Genomic DNA, 22,515 nt, shown 5'->3' on the forward strand with positions numbered 1-22,515 from the left:
ATAAACGTAATAAATACAAAATATAAAAATAGAAATATAAAATAAAAGAATAAAATTTATGAATAGGTATCAAAGATGAATAAAATGCATAATAAATGTAAAATATATGTAAATAGATAAAAATAAAATTTACATAATATAAAAGTTATATAATATTAAATTTATATAATATAAAAGTTATATAATAAATGCTGAAATATTCTATAATGCCATTGTAATTATATAGTTATATGTAATTTATTATATAATGTTAATATAATATATTAACATGGTATTATACAATATAATACATAAAGTATTAAAATTTTAAAATATTTTAAACGTATTATATATCAAATGTATATGTTAACTATGAAATAAAATATAAGCATAAAATACATAAGAAGAAAATGTATATGATTAATATACATTATAAGACTATAAATCTCTGTGTCATACCGATGCTCCCCTCCCCTTCCCTTCCCCTCGCTCATGGCTCAGTCCCCGCGGTGCAACCTCCGGTACCGGAGCGGCTCCTGCACTCACCGCGCGGCGGAGCCACCGAGCCGAGCACGGGGCACCGGGACGGGCTGGAACTGGGCACCACTATAGGCTGATACTAGGCACCAAGACGGGCTGGAACTGGGCACCAAGACAGGCTGGAACTGGGCACCGGGACGGACTGGAACTGGGCACCAGTATGGGCTGATACTGGGCACCAGGACGGGCTGGAACTGGACACAGGGATAGGCTGGCACTGGGCACCAGTTTGGGTTGGCACTGGGCAGTAACATAGAGATGGCACTGGGCACCAGTGCAGTCTGATACTGGGCACCAGTTTGGGCTGGCAGTGGGCACCAATGTGGGCTGATACTGGGCACCAGAAAGGGCTGGCATTGAGCACCAGTTCGGGCTGATGCCCAGTAGTGGACACTGATATAGGGATGGCACTGGGCACCACTACCAGCTGATACTGGGCACCAGAATGGGCTGGCGATGGACTGGCAATAGTCACCAGTTTGGTCTGGCACTGGGCACCAATACAGGCTAGCATGGGTCACCAGTACGGGCTGGCATGGGCCATCAGTTTGAGCTGGCACCAGACATCCATATGGGCAGGCACTGGGCACCAGTACAGGCTGATACTGGGCACCAGTTTCGGCACCATTATGAGAGAACTGTCCATCATTAGGGGTTGGCACTGGGCACCAGTTTGGGCTGGCACTGAGCACCAATACAGGCTGATTAGAGGCACCAGTTTGGGCACCAGTATGGGTAAGAACTGCCCATCATTATGGACTGACACTGGGCAGTGATGTGGGTTCATACTGGGCACCACTATGAGCAAGAACTGGGCACCAGTACAGGCTGGTACTGGGTACCAGCATGGGCAGGGGTATTGCCCAGTTCCCCAGGGTCACACTGCGCTGGGACCTGCCCAGGGGACATTCCCGAGGGGATAACGGTGTGTGGGGACACCCGTCAATGCTGCCCCCTCAGCCCAGCCAGGGCCGCGGGGTGCAGCTAATTAGGGGCTAATTGTGTTAAGCCAGGGCTGCACTAATGCAATTGTGGGATTATCCTGCAGAGACAGCGACCCCCCATTGCTGCCGGGGTGATTTGGGGGGGTCAGAGACATGCACCTGGGCCACGATCCAGCCAGACCCCCCCAGGCCTACCCTAGTGCCCCCACCCATCGCCCGCCCACCCTGCTGGGGATCCTGGCCTTTCCAGGGGCTTTAATTGCCCCAGAGCTAACGAGGGGCTGGTGGTGCTGGGAGGGGGAGTGGGCTCTGCAGGTAAACAGCACCCCGGGGCTGGAGACCCCACCCACCCCCGGCACATCCCAGCTGATGGTGATTACCGAATTAACCGGCTCCATCTGAGCCCGTCTGCTGCCGGGATGTGGGTCAGGGATTACCTCCCTCTGTGCCCCCCAGCCCAGTCCCTGCTCTCCGTCCCCTGCACCCACGGCTGCACCAGGAGCACCCCGGTGCTGGGGATGGGGGTCCTGCCATCCCGATCCTGGCAGGCAGAGGAAGGAGGTTCAGGCGGCCGTAATAAATACAAGAAAACTTTATTGAAAAAAAAAGAGGTGGGAAGGGGGCAACGGCCCCAGCTCGGGGAAATAAATAACAACCTGGGGAGCACCAGCTTACAAAATATGGCTCTGGGCAGTGGGGTCCTGAGGGGTCCCCAGTGAGGCTGGTGGGGGCTGCTGGGTGCCCCAGTGAGAGGCTTGGGGGGCCCAGCCCCCCGGCACCCCCGGGCACCTGAGAAGGGGCTGCCCCAGGGGGCAGCTGGGGCTGCCAGAGCGTCCCAGCCCCAGGAGGGACGTGGGAGCAGCCCCATCCCTGCCTATCCTGAGAGCCACCACTGCGCCACAGCAGTGTCCCCAAGCCGGGAGCACCGACTGCGGGCAAGGGCTCAGCACCACTTGGGGCACCCCTGAGTGGGTGCCCCACTCACATCCTGTCCCCCCTCAGGGGCTCAGGCCAGGATCTTCTGGGGGATCTCCACCGAGGCTTTGATGAAGATGGCGTTATCCCGCACGTAGTTCCGTTTCCTGATGTCCTCGTGGGAGATGAACTTGGGGTAGCCGAAGCCCAGGGTGCTCTCGTCCAGGGAGCTGCGCGAGGCTCCCGGCTTCTGGAAGTTTTTCCAGTTGGGATCAGGATGGAAGGTCTCGGTGATGTGCTGGGGCTTGGAGAGCGAGGGGTCGCTCTGGTCCAGCAGGGAGAAGGTGACGCGGTAGGAGAAGGGCCACTCCAGCAGGTTGTCGTACTCGCCCGGCAGCACACGGATGTAGACGGAGAGGTGGCTGCTCTCCCCGCTCCCGTTGCCGTTGAGGAAAGCCGAGACCTGGAGCTTGTAGCCGTACTTGTGGGTGTAGAAGGGGGGGCTGAAGAACTCGTAGTTGCTGCGGGCTTTGGCCTCCTGCAGCTTGCGGGCGTAGTCGGCGATCTTCCAGATGAGGGTCCCGTCGCTGCTCACTGACAGCTCCTCCAAGTCGTGCCGCAGCTCCAGGATCTCCTGCCGCTGCCGGCTCACCAGGGCACACACCATGCCCAGGTGTGCCTTGGTGCTCTCCTCCAGGTGCCGACCCATGGCCAGCTTGGGGCACTGTGGGGACAGCGGGATTGTCAGCAGGGACATGGGGACATGGCATGAGACAGGAGGGAAGGGAGCCATGGAGATGGGGGTGCTGGAGCAGGAATTCGTAGGGACACAGGGGTGGCTCAGGGACACCTGGTTGGGATGGCATGGGGACACTTGGGTGGCAAAGTGACACGGGGTGAGGCAGGACAAGGATGGGGACACCATGGAGCCACATGGATGGGACAGAAGAGAACCAGCTCAGGGGATGGGACAGATAGGGCAGGAGTGGTGTGGGGATGTTGTGGAGCACAGGCACAACATAGTAGGGAACGACACCCCATGCTGAAGGATGCCAGGGCAGGTTGGTCACAGGGACACACTCACCCGGTGCTTGCAGCCAGCCTCCTTGAAGGGGCACAGCAGCATGGCAGTGTTGCAGCTCTCCTTGAGGTGGGTGGGCACGTCCTCCCGGGGGATGCTGGGTGTCCCACACTGGTTGGGGCATGGCACGGGGTACCGGGGACACTGGTACTGGTGGTTCTAGGGAGGCAGAGTGGCTGTCAGCCAGGGCTGGGAGCCAGTGGGGTGAGGGGTCCCCATCGGCCCCATCTCACCTGGATGGTGTCGAAGACGAACTCCTTGGCGCAGTAGGCGCAGGGCTGGGTGCGCTTGGGGCACTCGGCCAGGGCGTGCTGGGACAGCAGGCGCCGCATCATGCGGGCCCCACACTTGTTCTCGCAGTACACACTCTCCTGGGGACACGTGCCCTGGTGGCCCTGGGGACCGTGACAGCATCGTCACCCTCTGTCTGCCCTCACCAGCCAGCCCTGCCAGGGATGGGGCCACGCGGTGCCCCCATGGCCAGGGGCACAGGGACCAGCCCACCTGTCCATGTCCCCACAAGGCTGTTACACTCGTGCCCCCCATGAAGGCTCTGTCCCCATGCCCAGGTTGTATCCTCCATGGTGTCCCTCACGAGGCTGTGTCCCCCATGGCCAGGCTGCGCTTCCCACAGTGTTCCTGCCAGGCCAACCCTGTGGCTGTGTCTCCCATAGTGTCCCCCCCTGCATGGTGCCCCCCCATTGCCCACCTCGAAGGCCTCCCCAGTGAAGTCACTGGCACAGAACTCGCACTTGACCCGGCGCTTGGGGCAGCCGTGCTGGACGTGCTCGGGCAGGTCACGGCGGCTCAGTTTGGCGCTGCACCGGTTGGGGCAGGGGATCACATTGAAGCCACAGGTGCTGAGATGGGCCTGCGGGGCACAGGGATGGTGAAGGAGGGCCATGGGGCAGAACCTCGACCCTCACCCCATCCTGCCGGATCCTACCTGGAGGTGCTTGATGAGCCCGCTCCAGCGGCAGCCCTCCTCGCTGTGGATGCAGCGGATGGCCAGGCTCAGCACCTGCGCCTCCAGCTCCGGGTCGGGGTAGATCTGGGGGGGCAACACAGGGACTTGAGCTTCCTACACCAGGCTGTGGGCGCACAGACCCCCAGCACAGCCTGGCTGGGAGCCGTGGGCACTCTGCCCGGGGCCGGATCCCCCACTGGCACAGCAACAAGCACCCTTTGTCAGGAGCGGGTTTCCGCTCCCCGGGCCCGCGGCACAAAGGGCTCTTGCTTCCGCCTGAGTGCCTGTGCCAGCCCGGCATGGCTGTGCCAGGCGCTGTGTAGAGCCTGGGGACGGCGCCTTGGCGGGGATGTCCCCTTGGAGGGAGGTACCCATCCCTGTGTCAGGCTCACCTTGGCGTAGTCCAGGGGCAGCTGGTCCTCCGGACACTTGAAGACACCTTCGCTGCAAGACACAGAGGGGTCAGGATCACTCGGGGATGGGGAACAGCACCAGTGGCACAGCCACGATGTTCCATCGGGTCCCTGCCATCCCATCCCAGGACATTGGCGCTGTCCCTCCACCGCCGAGCGCTCACCCTGTACCAAATCCAGCCGCGACCCTGGGGGAGCCGCAGCTCTAATCCCGCTCCATCTGTCTGAGCTGGGAAATGCTATGGCCAGACACCCCCCCCAGGCAACCCCCGCCCCCCCGGCCGGGTGCGGCGGCCCCCGTCCCCAGGGGCCTGGGCCAGCCGCCGCGAGCAGCGTGGCACCATCTGGAGCCCCGGCAGCCCCTCGCCTGCCCTGGCCCCTGGGATTAAGGAGGGTGCCTGCGGCTGGCCAGGATGGGGCCGGCAGGGGACGGGGCTCCCGCAGCCCCAGGTGCTGGGGCCCAGGGGAGGTGGGGGAGGGCAACAGCTGGGCACCAGATGTGCAGCCCGGATGTGTGGCCCTGGGGCTCCTGCTCCACAGGAAACGGCCCCATCAGCCATCATGATGAGCCAGGACAGGGACAGGCAGCCACCCCGGAGGGGTCCCCATCATGCTGGGCCCCCAGGATGGGGTGCTCCTCCAGAAGGCTGTCCCTCAGCTGGGAAGGGCCCTGCTCAGCCCTGAGCTGCGGAGTCACAGCGGGAGGTGGAGATGGGGATGGAGCCAAACAGGCAGCCCGGCCCGTGACACCGCTCACCAGGAGCCACCATCACCTCTGGTCCCCACAACACCATGCCTGGGAACAGGTGAGGGTGTCCACATGCCATCCCTGATGGACACTGGGGTGGGAGACCACAGGTGCTGCCTACAGGGACATGCAGCAGGGACACAGAGGGACCCTGTGGCTCTGGTGTCCCTGGATGAGGTTGCCTTGCCTGCACAGCTCCTGCCCGTCTAATGACCGAGTGCCCTTGGCAGGCGTCGGCGTGGCCTCGACCGGGGCTGCCAAGCGGATGCGAGACCTCGGGACGGAGCCAGCGGTGCTGCCTGGCACGCGCTGGCCTGGGATGGCCTGGGCAGGGCACTGTCATGTCCCCTGTGGCCACCAGCCTTGTGTTGGGGGTGCAAGTGACCCCCAGGAGCCCCAGCTCAATGCCGCGGGGTGTGATTCATGCAGGGCATGGCTGCATTCAGCCATGCCACGTGTCTGCTCTGTTTACTGCAGGTGGTTCCGTGGGAGTCATCAGGCATCCACCGAGATAAGGTGCCCTAGGACAGGGCCGGGCACCCAGCCCTTTCCAGGGAACCCGTGGGTGGCATTGCCCAGCGGCTGGCACTGCCTTGGAGCTGGCATCACACCTTTCCGGGGTAGTCAGTCCTGTCTGCACCCTGTGCATGGTGTTGGGGTGCTGGGGCTAGGGGGGGAAGTGGGACAATGACCTGAAGCCAGCGCCTAATCCCCGACAAAGCCTCCCCATTCCTCATGCTTGGCCGGGCAGGGAATGTGCTGAGGCAGCACCCAGGAGGACCGTCCTTGCCTCTGACCTTCACGGCGTGTTGGGGCACAGCGAGGTGACAGGGTAGGGAACCCCAGAACCCCCCGGCACCCCCCTCCCGGCACCGCAGTCGGGCTGGACGGGTCAGCCCAAGAGATGCCCAAACCTGATCCGGTGAAAACGGGGTGTGCTCGGTGGGGGGACCCCTGTGTCTCGCTGTCCCGGTAGAACGGAGGTGCCGGCGGAAGGGGTGCGGAGGGGGGGGCAGGGAGCAGATGCGTTCTGACACGTGCCCCGGGGAACGCCCGGTTTCGTAGAAACTGGCCACGGTGTCGGTGGCTCCCGGGGGCCGTCCCGGGCGAAGGTCGCCCCGGCGAGGAAAGGTGCAGCCGGAGGCGGCAGCGGAAACCGGGGCCCAGAGTGAGGGTGGTTATGGCCCCGGGGGAGCACGAGCATCCCCTCGCCGAGCCCCGGGGGACCCCCGGCACCGCACCGAGTGCGGCGGCCCCGAACCGGGGCAGCACCGGCCTCGCATGTGCCCCCGGGCTGCCGGTACCGGTACCAGGGGTCCCAAACAGCGCGGGTGGGAAGAGGCCCCGGCTCCTCGCTCCCAGCGAGCGCACACGGCCGGGTCGGGCTCCCCCGCGCCGGACCCCCCAACACACACACACCCCCCCCACCGGTCGTTTCCTCCGGCGGGGCCGGGGCAGGAAGGGGTTAAGCTCGAATCTCGAAACTCGCCGCTCCGGGCTTCACCGGGCCCTCTTCTTCCTCCTCCTCCTCCTCACCGAAAGGGGCCACGGGCCGCTGCACCCCGCGGGCGGCTGTCACAGCCTGGGTGCGCCCCGCACCCCCTCCCTGGCCCGGGGCACCACCACTCAACCCGCACCTTTCCCCGGCCCGGGGCATCTTGGGGCGCTCCGCACCTTTCTCGGGGCACCACGCACCCCCGAGCACCTCGCACCTTTTTCCGGGGCGCGCCGCAGCCGTTCCTTGGCCCGGGACACCCCTCCCCGGGGCACCCGCATCCCCTCCCAGGCCCGGGACATCCGCACCCCCGTGCTCCCCGCACTCCAGCCCCGCCGGGGCCCCTCGCACCCCTCTTTGGAGCACCCCGCACTCGCGGGCACCGCACACCCGGGGCTGGCGGCGAATGGGGGGGGGCGGGAAAGCACCCGTTCCCCCCCGGGGTGCGGGACCCCGCATCCGGCGGTGCGGGGATGGGCGGCCGGGGTGCCCCACGGTGGGAAGGGGTGCGCGGCGCGACGTCAGGTCGGGTCGTCCGTGCCGTGCTGCGGGGTCTCACCTGAGGAACTCCTGCAGGCAGGTGTCGCAGAAGCGGTGGCCGCAGGTGGAGACGCGGACGGGCTCCCGCATGGGCTTTCCGCAGAGCGGGCACAGCACCCGCCGCCGCGGCCGCTCCAGCAGCTTGTAGTCGTAGCCCGGCATCCCGCCGCCCCGCGCCCGCCGCCGCCCCGCGCCCGCTCGGCTCCGCGCTCCGCGCCCGGCTCCGCCCGGGGGCCGGACGGGGCCGGACGGGGCGGTGGGATCGGCCTGAGCCCGCCCCTGCGCCCCGGGCCGGGGGACGGCACCGCCACCGCCTCCCGCCCGCGCCCCGCCTCCCCGCCGCAACGGGGGGGATGGAGCGGTCCTGGCACCCCGAGGGCTCGGGGAGCATCACACCGGGGACAGACAAGGACTAGGGGAGCGTCATATCGGGGGCAGCCCCTTCAAGGGGCTTGGGGACCGTCACGCTGGGGACAGCCACCTTGGGGAGCACCTCACCGGGCACAGCCCCCCCCGGGGGGTTTGGTACTCACCACGTTGGGAACAGTCATCTCAAGGACCTGCGACCCACTGCACTGGGGACAGCCACCCCAGGAGGGTGGGGAGCATCAACATCACATCGCACAGGGCCACCCTGGGGGCTTGTGCACAACTTGCAGAGCCCCCCCATCACTGCAGCCTCCCCTGGCCCAGAGCTGGGCTCCTGGAGCACACACCGTGCTGTCCTCACTAACCCTGTGTCTCTTTCTTTACTCGGGGGTGCCCCAGGGGTTTCACACTCCTGCAGGCAGCCCGGGGCCACAGTTGTGCCCCTGAGCAAGGCTGGAGGTGAGATACAGCTCCCAGACACACTCCTGCCACAGAGGGCTACTTGTATCCAGCCATCACCCACAGCAGGACATGGAGGGGCTGCCCTGAGCCCCCCACTCTACAGGAACGGGGGGACACACAAGCTCCTGTGGCTTTGTCTTGCTGGGAGCTCATGCCCCAGGCTGCAGCCATGAGCAACCCTCCAGCCACGGTTTGTAACTGAGCAAGAGCCTGGAGGAGGGAGAATAAAAGCAAATCTGTCTGGCTCCAGCCCCCTCGTCACCTTTCAGAAATCAGAGCAGCATATGGGAGTATTTGCCCCTTTCCCAAGAGATGGAGCTGAGCAGATGACAGGCTGTGAGCATGTGTTAGTCCCACCAACGCTCGCTCCAGCCAGCTTCCCATTAAGGGCAGCAGTTGCTCCAGACCCAAATGTTAGCAGTTTTCAATTAGCAAATGGCAGAGGAGAGGGATTCCTGGGGGACACGCTGAGCAACTCGAGCTCTATCACTTGTCACTCAAGGAGCTCACGTTACCCTTCTCCCTGAGAGGCTCTGCTTAAAATAAAACCCTCCAGCAGCCCGAGGGGAAGCAGGCAGCCCGCCTGCTTGCTGCCAGAGCTGCCAAGGAGGGGATGGGGGGCTGATTTCTGTGGTTACCCTGAGGGGTGGCAGGTTGTCCTGCCACAGGCTGAGCTGCAACGGGGTTTTAGCTCCCAAATATCAGGGAAGCTTGTGCTGGTGTACACTGAGCATGAACAGTCGTGGCAGGGGGTTTTCTGAGGGAGGTGAGTAGCTGGCAGCCTGCTTGGATGGTGGAGAGCACTGAGCTAAACTTTAACCAGCTCCCAGCGAGCCTGGAAACCCAACATGTAAAAACAAGTGACGGTGGGCAACTGTACAGAGAGCAGTGGGGTGCAGCAGGTACCTCGAGCTGGGGTTGAGGTGCTCCCCAGCCAGGTTTGCTCAGGGCTGTGACCCCCCAAGGGCAGGATCTACCAGCAGCCACATGGTCCAGCTGGTTCTGCCACTACGTGCCAGCGTGCCCTGGAGCCAGACTGCCTCCAACAAGAGATAGGCACTATCCCAGACACTGTCCCTGACATACTGTGACCTGGTCCTGACTGAAAACTGTCCCTGGACACAGTTATGAGACAAGGTTCAGGCCAAAAGGACAAGGCCTTTGGCATCCCCGGGGGGGTGATGGGACTCCTGGTGTTTCCACCACCAAAGACAGGACACATCAGTCCTGTAAGCTTAGACAGCCTGTGCCTCCGATGACAGGCATGAAACAGCCGACTTTTATCATTATTTACTGCTTCTCTTTGATGTTTTTAAAATTATTCTTCCCTAACCTCACTGAAGAGCATCTCTGCTAATTAGCCAGGAGCTGACAAAGCCATCAGAAGGTGTTGGCTGTGCTGGCAGGGCGGCTGGGAGGTGTCAGACCCTGCAAACAAAGATCCCTCCTTTTCCCCTCTCCCTAAGGAAAGCCCTCCCCGCACTCAGCATCACAGCCAGGCGTTTGTCTCACACAAAGGCGACACTCGGGGCAATTCCCTTTGTGGAGGCGATATGTTCCCTGTCCCCTATGATGGGTCACTCCTTGAACCCATCTGGGCTTGGAGAGGCCTCTTGTCCTCCTTCCCCAGCCTCTCCCTGGCCTGCACTCCTGCTCCATCCCTCCTCCTTGTATTTAACTTAAACTGGAGGGACAGAAAACTGACGCTCTGGCTTCTAAAGAAGTTAAGGTGGAGCGTTTCGCCCCAGGGAAAGGAGTGGAGAGAGTCCTCTCCCTGCTTCTGGGGCCTTGTGCCCAGGGAGGGCGGGGAGTAAGGGAGTGAGGCGGCTGGACAGACGGACGGCAGCCGCACCTTCTGCCAATTCTGCCAAGCCTCGTGGGAATGAGGATATGACCTCGACAGAGGTGCTGGAATCAAAACAAATCAGCTCCGGGATCAGCAGGCGGTTTGTGCTGTTTCCTGCTGACAGCAACACCCCCAGGTCAGCAGGATCTTACTGGGAACGGGGACAGCTTTTCCCTGGGTGACAATGGCCAGAGGGGACCCGCACCAGGATGCATAAGAGGGGACAGGCAGCCTCATCCCACACCACCTCCCCTTCTCGCTCCCCTCTGGCTCTGCCTTCCTTAGCAGGAAGAGCCACAGGGACACGGCTGATCCACCACCAGCTCCGCAGAACACGGGAACAAAACAAGGATAAAGGGAGAAGCCCTGAGACCTGCAGATTTCACCGGGAGCTTCTGCAGGGAAACAAAGCGGCAGACGTGAGGAATGCAACTGGCCTATTTGCCCAGGCTGCTCTCTGCCTCCGGCAGTGCGGACATGCCTCGGCTTGTCGTTTCAGGAGCTTTTGTTGCTCGGGGCTGGGGGCCTCTTTGTTTCCTTTACCCTTTCGCCAGGCTTGGTCACAGCCCGGTATTAAATTATTCAAATCATCTCGCTGGGCTTCACAGCTGAACTCCTGCAAGGAGCGCAGGCTGTGAAATCCCGAGGGCTCCGGCCCTCGCTGAGCCCCCAGCCCGGCACAAAGCACACTGGTCCACACTGATTTCCCCTGCCTGGAGTAAAGAGTCCCGATATTTGAGCTGGTGGCACCTCCAGCCCCAGCACTGCAGTGCAAAGGCGTCATTAAGCCATAAAACAACCCACCTAACACCAGCACATCGATGGGAAGAGGGGGGCTGCACCCCTGGATTTGGCAGCCCAGCTGGAGCAGGAAGAGCCTGGCTCCTGAAACAGTGACATTTTGGTGGCATCAATGACAAGACAAAGGATATCAGACCTCTGTCCTGCCTACTGCTGTCCTAGCAAGCCCTCAGCCCTGTAGAGGCTGTAGCAGGAACATCAGTCCCTTCCTATGGGATGTGTTTGGATGTGGTGTGGGGCGAGGGGAGCCATGAGAGCCCAGCTAAACACAGCCAAGAGAAATCTGTTGCTGTAGGAGCTGGTGCTGCTGCCAGCTCAACGCAGGGAGGAGAGGCAGTGGCCCAGAGGGGCTTTGAGGCAATTTAACCCAGCCCTGTAATTACCCCAGTGCCCAGGTTGGTCTGGGAGGGGAGAACACCTTTCCCTCTGTCGACACCGGGCTGCAGGAGCCATCCCTGTAACCTGCAGCACAAGGAAAGTGCCAAAGGACTGGCAGAGCCTTTGAATTTCAGTCAGCTTCCTGGGATAGCAGGGTGTAACCACCTGAAAAGGCAGCTCCACAAGAAACAAAAACGGCAGGGAAAAACCCATGCACCCACCCTGCCAGGAGCCAAACAGGGAGGCTGCGTCTGCAGCCAGGGCTGCACACGCCTCTCCCGGCCGGACAGGACCTGCTCCCTTCCCCAGCTGGAGCCTGGGAGGCGAGGGAAGAAAGAGCAGGAGACCTGGAGAAATTCATTACCTTTCACATGACAGAGGGATCGGTTGGCTTTTACCAGAGCCCAGTGAGGTTTCCCTCATTGAAAACAGGAAAGAATCACAAAAAATAATTAGAGAGATTTCATCTCAGCCAGCTTATGAAAGCACCGACTTTATACACAACAGATTGGCAACAGCACAAAGATGGATGTGAAAGGCAAGAGCATTTGCAATGTCAGACAGATCAGAGACAGAAGCTCATCAAAAAATGGCCCAGGGCAGACGTAAGTTGAAAAAAGAAAGGAGGAGGGAAAAAAAACCGGAAAGGAAACGACCCTTCTGGAGATAAAAAATGTGACTCCTGTCCATGACACACGGATGTGCCCCTCCTGCCCGCAGAAAGGACCCCTGGTGAAAACTCATCATCTCCCTGGAAAGATCTGGGTTAAAAAACTTCAAGCACTGACAATCACTCGCTGTGTTTTGTTCCTCAGCTGGGAGTCAGCAAGCTGGTCAGTACCAGGACTGAGGGGCCTGAGGACAAATGTCAGCTGAAGAATCCTCCAGCGAGCTCCTGGGGCAGGGGAGGCTGTAAGTGGAAAGCTCCAAGTGGCATTTCGGGAGAGCGAGCAGGGCTGTGCCACACAGAGAGGCTGCTCACACCGGGCTCATCCAGCCGAGCAGGCAGGACCCCCGAGAGTGTGCTGAGCAACTCAACAAATGGGTGAAACGTTTTAAGGGGGGATGGGAAAGGACAGACTTCTCTAATTAGCAAAGAGGTTTGCATTTAGTCACCCAGCACAGCGCCTGGGGCCCTGACTCCAGACACTGCTGTGCAAAGGCTGACAGCTCTCCCAGACACAGAGCTGTCAGCCTGGGCTTTGTAATCAGAGACTGCTTCCACAGAGGAAAACAACCTCTGTGCTCCTCACCCTTCTACACAGGCACTTCCAGCAGGGAGGGGAAGAGTTGTGCTATGACCCCCTGAAGGCAGCACTGAAGCTCTGGGGACATCCACCCCATGGCACATGCAGGGCAGCAGCTCTCAGGCACTGGAGGTTCACAGTGACCCTCGTTGATTCAGTAAGTGAGACCAGCTCCGGTTCCGTGGGAACCATCGTTAGGAGCTCCCTGTTTCCAGACTGCTGCCTTTGGAGTGCAGCTGGGGAGCTCTGGAGCCTGGAGTGTGTCCGAGGCAGGCAGCAGGGAGAGGCCAGGCCATGCCAGTGGCTGTGGGAGCCCCAGCACGCGTACGACAAGGCTGGATGTGGCCCCTCTCAACTCGCGCTCACTGGGGAGGCGACTCCTCCACGGCAGCTGAAACACAAAGGGCAAAGACCAAGATTTAGCTGTGAGCCCCACCTCAATGAAGCTACAGGGAGCAGTGTCCTGCCCCACACAGGCCTGATACCCAACAGATGGACACTGCAATCCCTGTCCCACTATCCCAGGAAGCCACTGCAAGGCCTCAGTAGCGGCACAAGTGAGGCAACACCCAGTACACAGAGCCCAAGCAGGAGGAAACGCAGTCTTTTGAGGCTTGTGCCCTCCTCTCCAGCACGCCTGGCTTCTCCCAGTTATTCTGTGTTTGCAGTGGGATTGAGAGAAGGGCGCAGCAGTGGCTCATGATAAAGTGGGCAGCAGCCCAAGCCAGTCAAAAACGGTGTTGGCCCCATGGGAGGAACCGCCGAGCGGTGCAGAACGGCCGCCCCAAAGGTGGAGCGCGGCTCGCCTGTGCCAGCACCCTCTCCGGGCCAGATCACAGCCAGAGCTGACAGCAGCAATGACATCACATGTGTCAACGGATCTCGTGTTCTCTCCGGAGAAATTTCCAGGCAGACTGAGCTGTGTGAAAGCCCAAAGTCAGATCTCAGCTCTTTACAGAGCTCTTGCTGCTTTTTGCACGCTGGTTGCTGAGGGATGCTGGGGCAGGCGAGGCTGCTGCCCTCACACTGCTGAGTTTGCACTTCCAGTACTGGGACAGGAGGGACGAGGTTTTGGACAGAGGGACAGCACCGGGGCTACACAATAAGTCCCTGCTCTTACAGTGCTGCAGGTGGGAGCCCACAAACCAGCTGCCATGGAGCGTGGGGTAACTCTGGCAGCGGAAGGGGAGAGCAGCCTGCAGCCTTCCTGTGGAGACAAAACCCTTTTACTCCCATGACAAATGCCCTACTTGTTCCTGAGCCTGGGGACTCAGCCATTCCGTCTCCCCTTCACGTGGTAGAGCACATCACATGAGAGCTCGGCACTCGCAGGGGAGGAATGGGAGCCAGGGCCGATTCCGCTGTGCCGGGGCAGTCAGCTGGGCCTCCTCCCCTCTGGGCTGTAATTAGCCTCCTTGAAGTGGGCTGGGACTGGAATCCCTCAGCCCAGGCTGAGGCCATAATCAACCCAGCAGAGGAGGAAGAAAGGCCCCTCCAGCAGTCTGGGCCAGGCTCCCATTGTACATCCAGGCAACGGAAGGGCAGGTCACGCCACGGGCACATTTTAACCACGCAAAGATGCTGCCTTTGGCCCAAGCAGAGAGGAACCACAAAACCATTGCTATCTTTTCCAAACCACAATGGAAAAGCAGCAGCCAAAATGACGCCTCAAATCTCAGCTTCTATTTCAGCAGCATCAATTAGAGAGCTGCTCTTTTTGGATACTCAGTGGACCGCTGGCACGCCAGCTCCCCACCAGCTGCAGCTTGGCCAGCCCACCTGTCTGGGAGTGCACCAGACAGCCTCTGCCATCCCTTTACTCCCTTAGCCCAGTGGGAGTGGCAGCATCACAGAGATGGAGAGCAGAAGGGGTATTTTTAAGGGCTTGAAGTTATTTCTATTCATCTGCAGTTTGAGAGGGACTAGAATAACACAGAGCTTATGTGCCAGGGTTACTCGGTACATCTCTGATCACAAAGCATTGTGTCTGGCTGGGCCCTCATGGCAGGAATCACAGGAACAAAGCCTTTACTCACGCTTTACTGCCAGCAGTGTGTTCCCGTGGCAGCAGGCTACGGAGGTCACCAGGTATGGATGTGTCTCCTCCAGCTGCACCGGCCTCGGCACTCCCGTTTCCTCGTCCTTCCTGCCCAGGCGTCCCCTGGCTCCTTTCCCCCACGTGCACACCTCGCCGTCTGCAGAGGGACAGATACACCCTGCTGCACACCTGCCTTGGCCACAGCATGGACTGCAGGCAGAGGACAGCCAGGGCCTGCTGCAGCCCAGGACACCAGGGCTTCAGCCTCACCTGCTCCGATGGCCACAGTGAAGGCATCCCCACAAGCCACCACGGTGACCTTCATCGCCTGGAGCCCCACAACCAGGTGGGGCACGCGGCTGTTGCGGCAGGAGTTGGTGCCCAGCTGCCCGTGCTGGTTGCTCCCAAAGGTGTAACAGTGGCCAGAGGCTACAACAGAGAGGAAAGACACAACTGGGTGTCACTCAGGGATGCACTGAAGCCCTCTCTTTGCTGTTTCCTATGCTGAGCATCCTGCTCCACAGAGCTCCAGCATCGGGTGTCTCTTGAGCCTCCATGAGGCCTCTGGCCACAGGAAGCGGAGGCAGGAGGAAGACAGGGAAAATGCAGGTGTCCTCCCCCCTCTCAGGGATCTGGGCACACACCCTCACCTGTGACTGCAGCCGAATGTGCTGTACCGATGTCAGCGCACACAACGGGCTCTTGGTTCAAGGGGGCTGACTGGGCACACATGAACACTGTGGCCTCCTCCACCTGGTCCTCTGGGGAAGGCTCCTCTGCTGAACTGATCCGGTCTAGGCCCAGCTTGTTACACCTGCACAGGGAAAAGCTCAGTTCAGAGCTGGCTGAATGCGGCCTGGCACAGACCCCCTGGAGACAAACCCTGACCTGGCATAACCACACCAGCAGCAGCATGATGCTGGGGGCAAGATCACACAGGAGCATCTTCTGGAGCCCCTTGCTCCCTCTTCCCAGGCAGGACAGATGGACAGGCCCAGGAAGGTGAAATGTGGAGCACAGACCCTAACCCCTCATACCTGTTGCTCCCACAAGCAAGAATCTGGTTCTTCACTGTGAGGACCATGGAGGAATCGATGCCACAGATGACCCTCTGAGCCTCATGCTCTGGTGGGACTGTGACCTGCTGGGGGGAGTTGTGGCACTCCAGTGTACCCAGCCCAAGCCGACCTGGCAGGAGGAACAGAGCAGGGAACAGCTGATGGAACCACGAACTCAGCACAGCCCCACAAAGAACAGCATTGACACAGCTCAGCTGCTGTAAGAGCCCAGCCTGGCACCCAGAAAGCAGCAAAACCCAAAGCATGGGGGCCCTGGTATGTGGTGAAACAGCTGCAACTCTTCCACACCCACCTACCCTGGCACATCTGGAGGGGACTGTGGACAAGCAAGGCCAGCAAGGGGAGCAGGAACAGGCAATGGAAAGCACAAGCCCTGTTTAGCCAAACAGGCATCTCTTACCATTATCCCCCCTGCCCCAGGCAAACACTTCCCGTTCGTTGGAAACCGCCAGGACGTGAGACGCACCACAGGCCACCTGCACCATCTCGTAGCCCAGCAGGGCCTCCACAATCTTGGGCTGGCAGGGGAAGAGCAGCAGCCGTCAGCCGAGACCTCCCAGCCTGCCCGGTTGCTCCCATCCCTCCCACCCGGCCCCCCCAGACTCAACACAGAGCTGGCAGCATCCCAGTTTTCATCCAACACAAACAACAGAGAAAATTTTTTTTTTTGTTCCAAACAGTCTTCAAAGGGTTTAGAGACTACGTGCGCACAGCACAGAAGATAACGCAAACATCTCTGGGGCGGAAGAAAGCAGCCAGCACGAGAGTTTGGAGAGGGAAGAGGTTCGGCAAGGGTTGGGATTCGCCCCCCTGCCCATGTGGGGAGTGCCAGGGGCTGTGAACGCCCGCTCCGAGCAGGCAGGGGCTTGGTGCAGGATGCGTTGGCTCAAAGGCTCTTGTGCAGAGGAGGTGTGAGTTAACGGCTCAGATTCATTAGGGTGTGGAGGGACCAAGATCTCCACATTTCACCCAGCCCCTGCTGTGACCTGCTGTTAGATCTGACACCTCACCGCTGTGAGCCTCATTCTCATTATCGTCCTCAAGTGAAAAGCACCATTTGTTGGGATCTGGCTGCTGCTTCCAACCGGTCTCCCCTCCCCAGCCATAAGCACTGAGCAGCTCAGCTCCGGACGGAGCAGGAACAAACGAGCCAGCTGACCACAGTGACAAATGGCACCAGTCCCCGGGCTCGGCTGGAAGCCATCGGCTGCTGCCACATCCGAGGGCAGGCGAGGAAGAAGCTTGAAGGGAGCAATGAGCCCTCAGCTCCAGTGCTCTGAGCCAATCGGAAACACACAGCTCTTCTTTAAATACTGGCTCTTTTGAAAAATAACTTTTCTCAGTGAACCTTGGCAGCTGCAGGCCAAGAGTGAAGCAGGCAGGTGTGTGATTGGAGGCAGGCTCCAAGCTGGGAGCCTGCCAACAGCAACCACAAGGCAGCTCTTGACTTCCCCCACGCTCAAAGGGATCATTGTGTAGGGGGGGAGAGAAAGAGAGAAGCAGGTTGGGTCTTTTAAAACCCGCAGTGACAGGGAGAGGAGGGGGAGGGGGTCGGATGCCAGAGCATGCCTGGGATGTACATCCCTGGATCTGGGATGAGCCCCGCTCACGTGGCACAGAAGTCACAATCCCTCCTCTCCCCTGGGGGAGCAGCAGGCCCAGCACCCTCACCACCAACCTGGCTCACATCCGTGAAGTTCCCGTGCCCCAAACAGCCATTGCTGCCGCTGCCAAAAGTCATGATTATCCCCCTGTCTGGAGCAGCAGAAAGAAGTCGTGTCAGTGGCACACGTGAGGCCCTGCAGGGCACACGTGAGGCCCTGAGAGACGCATGCAGCCGAGAGGACGTGGCTCCCAGGACAGCGGCTCTGCTCGGACCCACTCTGACTCATGACTTGCTGCAGGGGCCACAAGCCTTCAGTGAGCTTTTAGGGAGCAGCAGGAGCTTCCAGATAGCTGCAGCCTCTCTGTGCTGCAACAGCTCAACAAACAAACAGCAGTGATAAGAGAGTGCTGAGACAACACTAGTGCAGCTGTGTACGCAGGAGCTGTGAACCCCACAATCTGTCAAGGTGTTAAAGTCACAGAGGCACTCCCTGAGCAGCTGCCCAGCAGAGGGGTGGCAGGAAATGCCATGGAGAGGTAGGACAAACACATGCCCACGGTGTTTGCCAGTTGCATATCTGTAGTTTGCTGCCCTGACCCCCAGCAGAAGAACAAACAGAGCTCCCAAAGGACCACTGGGAGAGCTTTGCTCCACAAACACGGCCTTGGGCTGGTGTGTGTGCTCTCCTCCCACCCAGAACACCTCCTGGCCTGCTCTGAGGGGGCTTCAGACCCTGCCTTCTTGTTGCTTGAGGAGGACCAGCCCTGCAGCAGCTCACGCTGACTCTTCACTGCAACTCCAGTCCTTGCTGGTCGCTGCCTATGCCTGTGTTATGCTCACAGAGTATGTGACAGAAAGGCTGAACTTCCCACACACTCCTCACACTGCAGTCCCCACTGTACAGGTCACTTCTGGCTTCAGGTGACACCAATGCAGCCAGAACAAAAAACAGAGGAAATTTCATTGAATCATTTAGGTTGAAAAGGACCCTTAGGATCATCAAGTTTAACTGTTTGTGGCCCTCCCCACCCCAGACAGACCTTTGGGGCTGAATTGACCAGTGTGGCATTATGCCTGCCATTTCTGACCCCCACCTGCTGTTACATGAGAGGCCACAGAGGCCCCCATGTCACCCCAGCCCAGTGCATCTCTTGTGTTCCTCTCTAAGCAGGCTCCCCAGGCAGTCCCTGCTGGCTTTGCAGAGGGATCTGGGGCTCAGGAAGGTGAAGGCAGGAGGCAGCAGCTCACCTGTGAGGCAGGCTGTGAAGAGATCACCGCAGGACACGTGTTTGATGGTCACTCCAGACTGGCCTTCCAGAAAGCGGGACACAAACTGAGGCTGGAGCTGCTCGGTGGATCCTGGGAGAGAAGGGCCTCCAGCAGCCCCCATTGGAGGAGCCTGATGGAGAGAAGCCATGTCAGCTGCTGTACCTCTGAGCAGCAAGAGCTGGGATGGGGAACTCAGACGAGCCTCTTCCCACCGACTTAGCAGTGCTATCCACACCCTGGATGGGACAGTGGTCCTGGAGAAGGCAGTGCCAGGGCAGAAATGTCTCCTCCTCAGAAATAACACATCCAAGGCCTCCACAGCCACTGCCTGCCCCAGGTTCCCTGTCACTCACCTCCCACAGGATGAGCCGCCCTGATTTGGTGACCCCGGCCTTCTGTGTCCTGCCAGCAGAGACCTGCACCACCTCGGTGTTCAGCATGGGCAGGCGGAGCGGGGTGGTGATCCCGCTGCCCCACGTGTAGATGGATGACAGTGGAGGTGGGATTCCTGTCCTGGCTGAACCACCTCGGACACCTGTGGGTCACACAGAAATCACTAATGTGGATCCCTGACTCTGCTCCCACAGGAAAAGCGATGACAGCAGCCAGTCTGGGTGCCAGCAAAGCTGCCTGCCAGCTGCCAGAGCCACACCAAGGGGCTGCAGGGGAGCTCCCAGCCAGGGAACATGGGAACAGCTCCATGTATTTTATCCCAGAATTCAGGGAAATGGCACCACAGCTCTAGCCTAATTGTTACCAGTGCCAGCTGCATCACCCTGCACTGGGACATCCCCCCTCAGCACCCCTGGCTGATTCCCAGGCTTTTGCTGGGAACAGCAGGAACTTATTTCCAGGGTTCAAACCTAGAAGAGGCAGCTGGAGAAAGAACTCTGCTTGGTCCCCAGAGCTGAGGTGCCCACGGGCTCCTCCAGGGCTCAGGGAAGGTGACATCTCTTAAATTCCTCTCTCTAGAAGTTGAGTGCCTCTCTGACCTGCGCCATCCAAAGGAAAGCTTCTGAGTGGAGCTGAATGGAACACACCATGCCAGGACTCACCTCTCGGTCTGGCACTGCTTGCCCGTCCCCCTGTCCGGCTGTGGGTCACTGTTGGCACTGAAGCCAAGGGCTTTTCAGGCCTGCCAAACCAAAATCCAGCCTTTAATGTCAGCTCAGCCCCAGAGGTCCTGCAGAGTCCTGGATCACAGGTCTGGGCAGAGCTACAGCATAAGCCACGGCTGAATAGCTCACAGCACTGCCTTGTTGGTGCGTTAAACCACCTGAGAAAAGGGAGTTGGCACCAGTTCGCTTCCCCCTGTGCTCACAACTCTCTATTCAGTGTCACTGCGATGACAAGCCCACACCTGCCATGGCACCTGCCTGGCCCTGAGCCCCTGGGCCAGGCTCAGCCAGCAGCAGCTGCACACTGGGCAGCACAGGAGAGCTGTGGGACAGAGAAAACACTCTCTTTGGAGCTTGTATCAGAGGCAGTGAGCTGGTCAGACATGCAGTGGGCTGTGGCAGTCCCTCCCAAGGGACACTAAGGCGGCAGTGCCACTTGCCTTCTCATTTTGACACTGCCCACGTCAGTGTAGAGGTTCAGGAGGGGCCGGATGCAGATGGCCTGGGCCATGATCTCATTCAGCTGGGGCCGCTTGGAAGGATCCAGGTTCAGCATGCTGAGGATGAGCTGGCGCAGGTCAGGGCTGTATCTGTCTGATATTGGGGCAAACGTCCCACTCATGATCTTCAGCACTAAGGCAGGAAGGTTCTAGAGAGAAAATAAGAGACATACAGTGGCTGGGCAGTCAGGGGCGAGGCCGAGGAAGGAGGTCTCAGCACTGCCCTCTGCCTTCACACTTCCCAGCTCAGTGAGAAGTGATCCCAGTGTACATTTTCACCTCTGTGAGAGCCCACGGCTCCCTGTGCTACTGTACACACCACATGCCTCTTACCGCGGCTTCGAAAGCCCTCTTGAGGCTGGCGAGCTCGTACAGCACACAGCCCAGAGCCCAGATGTCACTCTTCTGGTTGTAAGGCTTCCCTTCACAGAGCTCTGGGGAGATGTAGCACGGAGTTCCCACCACCTAGGAGAGACAAAAAGGTTTACTGTGATGGTGTGAAACTGGGGCACTGAGGTGGAAAGAGGAAGGGCTCAGTGTAGAGCCCAGTGCTCCAGCTGGCAGGAACACCACCACACAAAGCTCCGTGGAGCTGGGCTTTTGTTCCCTGGTATCAACAGCTGCCTGACAATCTCAGTGAAAAACACAAAGATTTGCCTTTCCAGTGACACATACAGTGATTGCCTCTAATTTTGCTTCTATTCACTTGAGAGAATCAGAGCCCAGAGCATGATACAAATATCTGGTCAGATTAACCCAGGTGGGGAAAGACACTCAAATGTCAAGCAGAGAGAGGAGATTAAGGCAAGGCAGTACGTCAGCACACAGGCAGGAGTTTAGTTGCCAAGGATGCGTCAGACAAGCCTGCAGACACCACCTCCACCACTGTTACAGCAGTGTCTGCCCTCACCAGTGGGCCCAGACACCCCATCCTCACCCAGCTTTGGGCAGGCAGGTCCTTCTCACCTCCCTGCAGCCCCCAGAGCCACAGCAAACTTGGGTGTGAAGACATCAGCCTGTATAAACTCCAAGGAACAAAGCAGCATTGCTTAGAGGTGCTGCCAAAAGACTATTGTGAGCCAAGTCCCCCAGAGTCTCCAGCCTGGTGCCACAGGATAAAGTAGCTCCCCTGCCACTCACTGTGTACGCTTTGCTCTTGCTGCTCAGGATTTTGGAGATGCCAAAGTCTCCAATCTTGACGATCATGCGGTGTTTGTCCAGAAGGATGTTCTGGGTCTTCAGGTCGCGGTGCAGGATTTGCTTGGTGTGCACGTGGTGCAGAGCCAGGAGGATCTGCACGAAAAAGTGCAGGATGGTGTCCTCATCCAGCAAGGAATTGCAGCGTTTGTGGATGAACTCGGCCAGTGTGCCCCCTGCAAGGAACAACAAAGGGCTGTGGGCAAGGGGGGTTGCCCAGGGCAGCACAAACCCAGCCTAAAACCAGGGGGGATTTAGCCATGGCATCCTAACAAGCCAAGCATGCGGGAAAAACACATCCTGGTGGGACACACAGCGTGTCCTCCAACGCTCCCGGACAATGGCAGCACAGCTGGTGGGACAAAGAAACAGCCTGAGAGAAGTTACTGTTGACACATTATCAAAAGCAGCAAGAAAAGAAACACTAAAATTACAGCTCTTGGAGGAGGACATAAACCTTGATGGCAGAACAAGATCAGCCTGTTCTGCAGAGGAGAATTCTTGCAGTCCAAGAGGCCACGTGGCACAGAGAGGCCCCTGTTGGGAAGGGGAGGTCCAGATTCAGGGCTCACACACAGCTTTTAACAAACCCACATGCAAATGTTGATTTCATCTGGAATTCCACAGCAAATCTCCTTGGGAATCACAGAGCTGCGGGACCAAACAGAGCTGACACAGGGAAATGTACCTGAAACCTGAGCCAGAGGCAGATGGTAGCACGCTGATCAGGGACAAAGGTGTTTGAAATGTCCTTGTTTTGGATATGATTAGCAGGTGTAAGGCTAACAAAATGGCTGAGGTTGGAAGGGACCTTGGGAGGCTGCTGGTCCAGTCCCCTGCTCAAGCAGGGCCACTGACAGCTGGTTGTCCAGGACCAGGACCTCTCTTTTGAGTATCTCCAAAAATGGGGACTACACAACCTCTGGGCAACCTCTACCAGTGCTGGGTCACTTGGCTCACTGTCAACCTGGTGTCCACCAGGA

At 59.2% G+C, this 22,515-nt stretch overlaps 2 protein-coding genes across 2 annotated transcripts in view; both read right to left on the reverse strand.

The window, feature by feature from the left end:
• Nucleotides 1-2,469: 2,469 nt before the first annotated feature.
• TRAF4 (TNF receptor associated factor 4) lies at nucleotides 2,470-7,791 on the reverse strand. Its single transcript, XM_027691043.1, has 7 exons — nucleotides 7,642-7,791; nucleotides 4,819-4,870; nucleotides 4,406-4,510; nucleotides 4,169-4,330; nucleotides 3,693-3,854; nucleotides 3,463-3,618; nucleotides 2,470-3,102 (listed from the first exon to the last, which is right to left on the reverse strand). The coding sequence occupies exons 1-7, from the start codon at nucleotides 7,782-7,784 to the stop codon at nucleotides 2,470-2,472; spliced, it is 1,413 nt and encodes a 470-aa protein (XP_027546844.1). The 5' UTR covers nucleotides 7,785-7,791.
• Nucleotides 7,792-11,951: 4,160 nt separating this feature from the next.
• The window catches only part of NEK8 (NIMA related kinase 8), an 11,142-nt gene continuing 578 nt past the window's right edge, over nucleotides 11,952-22,515 (reverse strand). The window contains exons 2-14 of the mRNA XM_027691209.1: nucleotides 21,476-21,728; nucleotides 20,669-20,800; nucleotides 20,276-20,484; nucleotides 19,773-19,852; nucleotides 19,071-19,252; nucleotides 18,697-18,847; nucleotides 17,521-17,597; nucleotides 16,243-16,360; nucleotides 15,801-15,951; nucleotides 15,414-15,577; nucleotides 15,034-15,192; nucleotides 14,762-14,920; nucleotides 11,952-13,116 (exon numbers count right to left, since the gene is read on the reverse strand). Of these exons, the coding sequence (XP_027547010.1) occupies nucleotides 13,088-13,116; nucleotides 14,762-14,920; nucleotides 15,034-15,192; nucleotides 15,414-15,577; nucleotides 15,801-15,951; nucleotides 16,243-16,360; nucleotides 17,521-17,597; nucleotides 18,697-18,847; nucleotides 19,071-19,252; nucleotides 19,773-19,852; nucleotides 20,276-20,484; nucleotides 20,669-20,800; nucleotides 21,476-21,728 (1,864 nt within the window). The 3' untranslated portion in view covers nucleotides 11,952-13,087. The remainder of the gene's footprint in view (nucleotides 13,117-14,761; nucleotides 14,921-15,033; nucleotides 15,193-15,413; nucleotides 15,578-15,800; nucleotides 15,952-16,242; nucleotides 16,361-17,520; nucleotides 17,598-18,696; nucleotides 18,848-19,070; nucleotides 19,253-19,772; nucleotides 19,853-20,275; nucleotides 20,485-20,668; nucleotides 20,801-21,475; nucleotides 21,729-22,515) is intronic.

Source organism: Neopelma chrysocephalum, unplaced genomic scaffold, assembly GCF_003984885.1.
Source record: "Neopelma chrysocephalum unplaced genomic scaffold, ASM398488v2 Primary Assembly neopelma1_82, whole genome shotgun sequence".
Classification (NCBI taxonomy): domain Eukaryota; kingdom Metazoa; phylum Chordata; class Aves; order Passeriformes; family Pipridae; genus Neopelma; species Neopelma chrysocephalum.